The sequence below is a fragment of the Dipteris shenzhenensis genome, chromosome 17, assembly GCF_047967505.1.
Source record: "Dipteris shenzhenensis isolate YYH24624 ecotype China chromosome 17, Dip_SZ_1.0, whole genome shotgun sequence".
Taxonomy (NCBI): Eukaryota; Viridiplantae; Streptophyta; class Polypodiopsida; order Gleicheniales; family Dipteridaceae; genus Dipteris; species Dipteris shenzhenensis.
The window spans coordinates 8,464,037-8,471,552 of record NC_141612.1 but is presented as its reverse complement, the minus strand read 5'-3'; the positions used below and the strand labels follow the sequence as shown (position 1 = coordinate 8,471,552).

General features: G+C 43.4%; 1 protein-coding gene across 1 annotated transcript; it reads left to right on the top strand.

The window, feature by feature from the left end:
- The first annotated feature begins 2,377 nt into the window (after window positions 1-2,377).
- LOC147891633 (pentatricopeptide repeat-containing protein At5g27110-like) lies at window positions 2,378-6,123 on the top strand. Its single transcript, XM_087388352.1, has 2 exons — window positions 2,378-2,532; window positions 2,651-6,123. The coding sequence occupies exon 2, from the start codon at window positions 2,712-2,714 to the stop codon at window positions 6,084-6,086; it is 3,375 nt and encodes a 1,124-aa protein (XP_087244478.1). The 5' UTR covers window positions 2,378-2,532; window positions 2,651-2,711; the 3' UTR covers window positions 6,087-6,123.
- Window positions 6,124-7,516: the final 1,393 nt, after the last annotated feature.

Genomic DNA, 7,516 nt, shown 5'->3' with positions numbered 1-7,516 from the left:
TGCATATGTGTTCTCTTTTGGGAGTGCTGCAGTCACTTGGAGTAGCAAGAAACAGCCTACAGTTGCCTTGTCAAGCATAGAGGGTGAGTACAGGGGTGCAGCAATGGCTGCATGTGAGGTAGCTTGGTTGCGTAAGCTACTTTATGATATGCATTAGTCTACAGATGGGCCAGTTGTCATTTATTGTGACAACATGAGCAGTATACACTTGGCAAATAACCCAGTCTATCATGCTAGAACAAAGCACATTGAGGTGCATTATCACTATGTGCGGGAGAAGGTTCTAGTAGGTTTTATTGATCTAGTTTATGTCAGCACAGAGGATCAGGTAGCTGACATATTCATGAAGGCATTGGGCACAGAGAAGCTGCGCAAGTTCAGAGACCTGATTGGTGTGCAAGAATTGGGATTGAGCTCGAGGGGGAGTGTTGAGATATCGAGCTCCACTCGTGATATGCCAGGGTGACCGTTGTGCATTTATGTCACCGACTTGTTAGCTGCAGATGCGGTTGGTACACCGCCCATGAATAATAGCTGGATGACAGCTATCTTTATGCACTCTAGTTAGTGGCTCAGTTAGGATGCCACCTAGGTTAGCTGAGTTTGGTTTGAGACCCACATATAGGGTTCACTTATTCCTTTTGTACTAACAGAGAGTTCTTTTGGCTTTCACAACTAAGAAGAGGAAAATTGTTTTCAGCCTCCATCTTTGTGTATATTCCCCCATTGTGTATGTGAGAAAGCTGCAAGTGAGACTCCTTACTTCTCTCCCACTCTCTTCACAGTACCTAGTACCAAGGGAAAGAAATGTAAAGAAGAACAACGCGGTAGGAAAAACACTAAGAAGCACAAAAAATTTTCGTCTTCGGTTGGGTCACAGAGAGTAGGCAATCATCGGAAACACAAAATTAATCTGTTACAAAGCAAAAAAAAATCATCGTTGCATCATGTACCATGCATAACCTCACATGGCTTCGAAAGCATTTCCAAAGGCTCAACAATGCTTCGTTTCGGTGAGGAAGGTGCTTTGATACTTTACTGCATCCGGGCAAACTTTAGCAAGTCCTTCACCCAATATCAATCAAATTAGTAGAAGAAATGCAGAAGTAAAGAAATACAATTGAAGTGGAAACCAAGGTGCAAACCTTTTACAAAGGCTCCACTATCAGTATCCATATTATCTGTGGAGAAATCCGTTCGATCACCTGTGCGTACAAAAAAGATGGCAGACCAATATTTGTCTACAATATCGACATGCATGCTTATATAGACATGAAGTGAATTCCAGGAACTCCGTGACAGAGAAGGAAAGAAAAACGTTTGCATGTGGACTGGAGCAACGCGCAGAGAATTAATTTGCAGAGAGACAAGGAGGCATCGGAATCCTCCAACAACCTTCCTGTGCCACCATCCTCCATTAAACAAACGAATTATATGATTCTAATGTCTATGCACTACACAGCCGCCATGTGACGCATCAATTCATTCCAGAGTCCACAAATAGCCAATTGGTGAAGCTGGAGCGGGTACCACACAAGCAGCAACTCGTTGTTGGAAGAAACTCGGGCATAACTGCGGCCCTAGCAGAGAAGCGGAAGCGAAAGTGTAGTATCTAGACACTTACTGTTACATGATAGCGAGATTTCGTGCATTGAGTCAAAAATTTTTGGCAAGGAAGGCGAAAGGAGCTCTTTCTTTCACCTGTTATTAGCAATTATGCATCTCATGGCCTTTGCAAAGGCTCACCTGTGCTCGGATTTCCGTGAAAGCGTTGAAAAGCACAAATTCATTCAAGGAAGCAACTCACAACAGACGAAGGTGCACCAGACGAACGCGTTTGTAGACAAAGGAGACTTACTGTTGCATGCAAGCATGCAGAAGACGCGGCGCCCAAACTAGCACACGTGGCAAGCAATAACGCTCCACATTAAATACAATATTCTAGAATTTTTTTAATACATTAAATCGTTATTTTAGCTTTGCCAAACCATCGCCATTGCTTAGGCTACCCATGGCAGGCCAACAAAAAGGAATCCACTAGAAATGGTGTGGAGGAAGACTGGAGGAGATAAAGAAGAGAGAGAGAGAGAGAGAGAGAAGGGAGGGTGTGGGAGAAAAGGTGGAGATCCTCTCTACGAAGACTTGAGGAGATAAAGAAGGGAAGATAGAGAGAGAGAGAGGTGAGAGAGAGAGAGAGAGAGAAAGTCAACCACTTTAAAGTCTCCATTGAAGTCCAATGAAGAAGGGCCAATAGGAAAAATGCACTTCCAAAAAATTCAAGAAATGCCTAATTTCTGCTTTGCCAAAAATTGCATGGTTGCTAAGGCTACCCAAGGGCAGGCCAAAAAGTGTCCTTACACGTATTCAAGAGGAATGAACTCGCGTCATAAGGACCTTGAAAGAGGATGGAGGACTCCGCAATTGGTAGAGGCAAAGTTCCTATTATTGATGCCAATCGAAGTACTACTTGATGTGGGTACGAAGGGTTACTAACGGATGCGGACGATGGAGGTTGTGTAGGCATTTAGTCAGGTACTAGACGCACATTCCCTCATTTGAAATAGCATTGTGCAGGACAAGTTGTAAAGCCTTGTGTCTGATTACATAACCGATTGATTGCTGGGCGTTGGGGGATTGTTTTCTTTCTAAGGACACAAGCTGTAGTACAACGTTTGTGATGGAGCGAAATTTGTCCGAGGAGGAACGGCTGGATGACAGTAGACATTGCTCTTCAAGGGCTTCCGATATCAAAGGACCTCATTTACCGTCTTCTGCATGGATGCCTTAAGAAAAATGATTTGGCGGCTGGAAGGCAAGTATATTCCCTTATGATCAGCAATGGACTTGACTCGGTTGCTGTTTTGGGTGACCATCTTATTCGCTTGTTTGCATCTTGTGGGAAATTGCAAGAAGCGAACCAAGTGTTTTGCGGAATTTATAAACCTACGGTCGATACATGGCATGCCATTATTTCGGCACATGCAGAACTTGGACAACGTGAGAAGGCAATCGACATGTATAAGAGGATGCAGCAAGAAGGCATAGAGCCGAACATTTATATCGTTCTGTGCATTATAAAAATATGCAGTAGCATGAAGGGTACTGTGCAGGGCAGGCTGATAGCTCAAGAGATCAGCAAAAGTAGTCTTGCATGGGACGTGGTTGTTGGCAACGCACTTGTTGACTTGTATGTCAAATGTCAGAGCTTGGAGGAGGCGAGGGCAGTATTCGACAAATTGCCTAATCGGAACGTGGTATCGTGGGGCATAATGATTGCTGGATATGCCCAGTGTGGGCATGGTCTGCTTGCTCTTGAACTATTTGAGGACATGCAACAGGAGGGCATAATGCCAAACAAAGTCATATATTTGTGTATTTTGAAAGCTTGTGGCATCATTCCAACTGTGGATCAGGTCAGGCTGCTACATGATCAGATAGTCAAAAGTGGACTTGAGTCAGATTCTGTCGTTCGGAACACCCTTGTTGACACGTACGCGAAATGTAGAAGCCTAAAGGAGGCTCGCAAAGTTTTCAGCATGTCTCTGAATCGTGACATCGTGTCATGGGGTGCAATGATAGCAGGATATGCCCAGCGTGGGCAAGGTCCTCATGCTCTCCATCTTTTTTACCAAATGCAACAGGAAGGCTTAGTCCCAAGCAAGGTTATATTTTCTTGCACTTTGAAAGCTTGTAGCAGCATAGGAGCCATAGGGCAAGGGAGGCTGGTACATAGCCAGATAATCTGGAATGGACTCAAATCAGATGTGGTTATTGCGAACACTCTAATCGACATGTATGCTAAGTGCGGCAGTATAAAGGAGGCAAGGCATGTATTTGAAGAGCTGGAGAATCGTGATGTGGTGTCCTGGGGTGCGATGATCTCAGTATATGCCCAGCATGGATATGATCTCACTGCTCTGCAACTTTTTGGAAACTTGCAGCAGGAGAATGTAAAGCCAAACAAAGTAATATTTTTGTGTACGTTGAAAGCGTGTAGCAACTTAGGAGCCATACGGGAAGGGAGGCAACTACAACACCAGATTGTCAAAAGTGGATTTCAGTCAGATGTTATAATAGGGAGCACCCTTATAGACATGTATATGAAATGCCACAGTTTAGATGAGGCACGCAGTGTGTTTGACAAATTGCCAAAACAAGATGTTGTGTCATGGGGTGCTATCATTGCAGGGTATGCCCAGCACGGCCATGCCCTTCTCTCACTCGAGCTTTTAGGGGAAATGCAGCTCCGGGGCATTAAGCCAGATAGAATCATGCTTTTGTCCATTGTGAAAGCATATGGCAGCTTACAACAAGTGGAAGGGGAGGGAAGACTACTACATGAGCAGATTATTCGCAGTGGATTTGAGTCAGATGTCGTCATCGCGAATGCCCTGATTGAAATGTATGGGAGATGTCAGAGCCTAAATGAAGCACAGAAACTGTTTGAGAATTTACCCAATCGAGATCATGTGTCACGGTCTCTAATGATTGCAATATACATCCAGCATGGGCATACTCTTCTTGCCTTTGACCTTTATGACAAAATGAAACAAGAAGGCCTTGAGCCAGACAAAATCATGGTTTTGTGCATCTTGAAAGCTTCGGGCAGCATTGGGGCCATAAAGCAGGGCAGGATAATACATGACCAAATTATTAGAAGTGGATTTGAGTCAGATGTGGTGATTGGAAGCACCCTTATTGACATGTATGCCAAATGTGGGAGCTTATACGAGACTCGTGAAGTATTTGATAACTTGCATACCCGAAACTCGGTATCATGGGGTGCGCTTATTTCAGGATATACTCAGTCTGAACTTGCCCTTCCTGCTCTTGAACTGTTTGAGGAGATGCAACAGGAAGGCATTGAACCTAGTGAGGCCACACTTTTGTGCAGCTTGAAAGCATGTGGCAGCTTAGGAGCAATTAGTCAGGGAAGGATGATACATAAACAAATAATCATGAGTGGACTGCAATCAAATGTGATGTTTGGGAGCATCCTTGTTATCATGTACGCAAAATGTGGGAGCTTAGAGGATGCTTGCAAAGTGTTTGACAAGATGCCAACTCGAAGCACGGTGTCATGGGGAGCAATGATATCAGGGTATGCTGAGCGTGGGGATGGTGATCGCGCTCTGAAATCATTTGAAAAGATGCAACAGGAAGGTTTCAAGCCGGGAAGAGTGACATTTTTGTGTATCCTGAAAGCATGTGCGAGCATAGGTGCTGTAGAGCAGGGCAGGACGATACATGACCAGATTATTAGAAGCGGGATCAACATAGATGTGATGATTGGGAATACCCTTGTTGATATATATGCCAGATGTGGGAGGATGGATGAGGCACACATTGTTTTCGACGCCTTGCCAAGTCGTGATGTAGTTTCATGGAGTGTGTTAATTGCAGGCTATACCCAATATGGAAATTGTGCAGTGGCAAGGCGATGCCTTGATGACATGCAACAAGAAGGCGTGAAACCAGATGATGTGGTATTTACTAGTATTCTTGCTGCCTGTAGTCATTCTGGGCTGCTTAGGGAGGGATGCTTTTACTTCCGATCTATGAGAGAGGATCATGGCATCATTCCTACTATCGAGCACTATAATTGCATGATTGACCTTCTTGGCCGAGCAGGATGTTTGAATGAAGTTGAAAGTTTGCTCCAGAGTATGCCTTTTCAACTAGACATTGTAGGGTGGCGGTCTTTACTCACATGCTGCAGAACCTATCACAACATGGAGTTAGGAAGACGATGCTTTCATGAAATTAATCAACTGGATCCTAATGACGCTTCTGCATATATGCTTATGTCGAACATGTATGCTGATACTCACATGTGGGAAGATGTCGAAAACATATTAGAGCTGAGCAGATCTGCAGGTGTGCAGAAGAAACTTGGAAAGGCTTGGATTGATGTCAACAGTAAAGCTCATGAATTTACTGTGGGAGGCAAAAGCCACCCACAAATTGATAAAGTCTATTTCAATTTTAAGAGGTTAAGAAGGCGAATGCAAAAGGAAGGTTTTGTACCCGAACTAGATTCAATCTTGGGGACAATACTAATAGATCACCATGCGTGGACATTCTGAGTAAGAGTATGTGTCATATTGCTGTGACCATATAATATGCAAATTACTACAGACTATAACAAGAAAAGATAACTCCTACTCAATCTTAGGCAAGATCCCTCTTGTCATATAGAACCCTCATCACTCCCCAAGTTGGAGCCCATCAGTCCCTCCTACAGTTCAGGGGTGGTGATGATAATAACACTAATTGCATTCCTTAATTGTCCAAAGCGTTCCTGTACAGAGCTCAGTGAATGCATCTGCAAGCATTACACAAGCTTTATCCTACAAGATCTACAACAAAGTAATACTGCAAGCCTATGCTGCTCTGATGGTGAAACTCTGCATGGCAGAGGAATGCAGTTCCCTGCTTTTTGCATGGAAAACCATTTCCTTTTATGGGTTCCCAAATCGCTTTATCATGTATTCATTCAGAGCAAAACATGATGCTGTTAATTGAGCTTCATTAGAAACTAGGGCCACATAGTGTTCTTTCTGCCCCCTCGTCCATGACGAAGGCTTACCAGATGTGGATTTTCTATTTAACCATTTACCTAGTATTGATGGCAGAATTCAACGTCTGAGGCCACTTCATACCTTGCCAAAGGACAGTTCCAGGATTTATGTATGCAAACATTAGCAAAAATGTGAGCACAACCTTGGATTTCCGAAGTTTGGGAAAGATATGCATTAAGAATACAAAATGCTTTTAGGAAGAAATCCTCAAGAGAGTAAACATGGTAGCGAGTCAAGGTGGTGTCAAGGTAGACTACCATGCATGGTGTTGGCTCTTTTGATGCCAGCTCCATTCCTAATTTATGTGTTTGTTGGGATCCAACAGTGTGCACTGTGTAGTGGATGGGCAGACATTAGCATGGTGTTGTTCTCTTCGCAAAAACTGTTCTACCCTGTGAATACCTTCTCTTCAGTCTGAATCCTAGCTCACCCTATTAGCATGCTCTGGCTTGACAACTCACCATAAGACATCACTACTAGAGATGGCTAAGGCAGCAATGGTGCATGTGAATTCTTTTCCAAGTTCTTAACAGCCATCAATAGTAACTCCCTCATGTAATGGAATGTAAGAGATGCTTCACAAAATTGAACCATATCACTTGCTTTCATAAATAAAAGAAAGGAATTAAAAGTAGCTTTCAATGGCCTGTTTGGAAAGAAGGCTGGCAAATTATTCATCATCATGCACCATATAGCATGATCAAACCATAAGGGTTGTGCCCTACAATCCACTTTCCTTCAGGGCATCTGCACTTTACATAGGGCATCCAACATTAATTATATCATTCAAATACTTTTGTATCCCCTTTTCTGTCTCATAAATATAACTCTTACATCTGGCAAACACGCCAACTGAGGACAAGCATCTTATGGTTGCAAAGGCTAACATTCGATAGAACTTGGATAGAGGATAGTTGTGTGTAATGCTGATATCG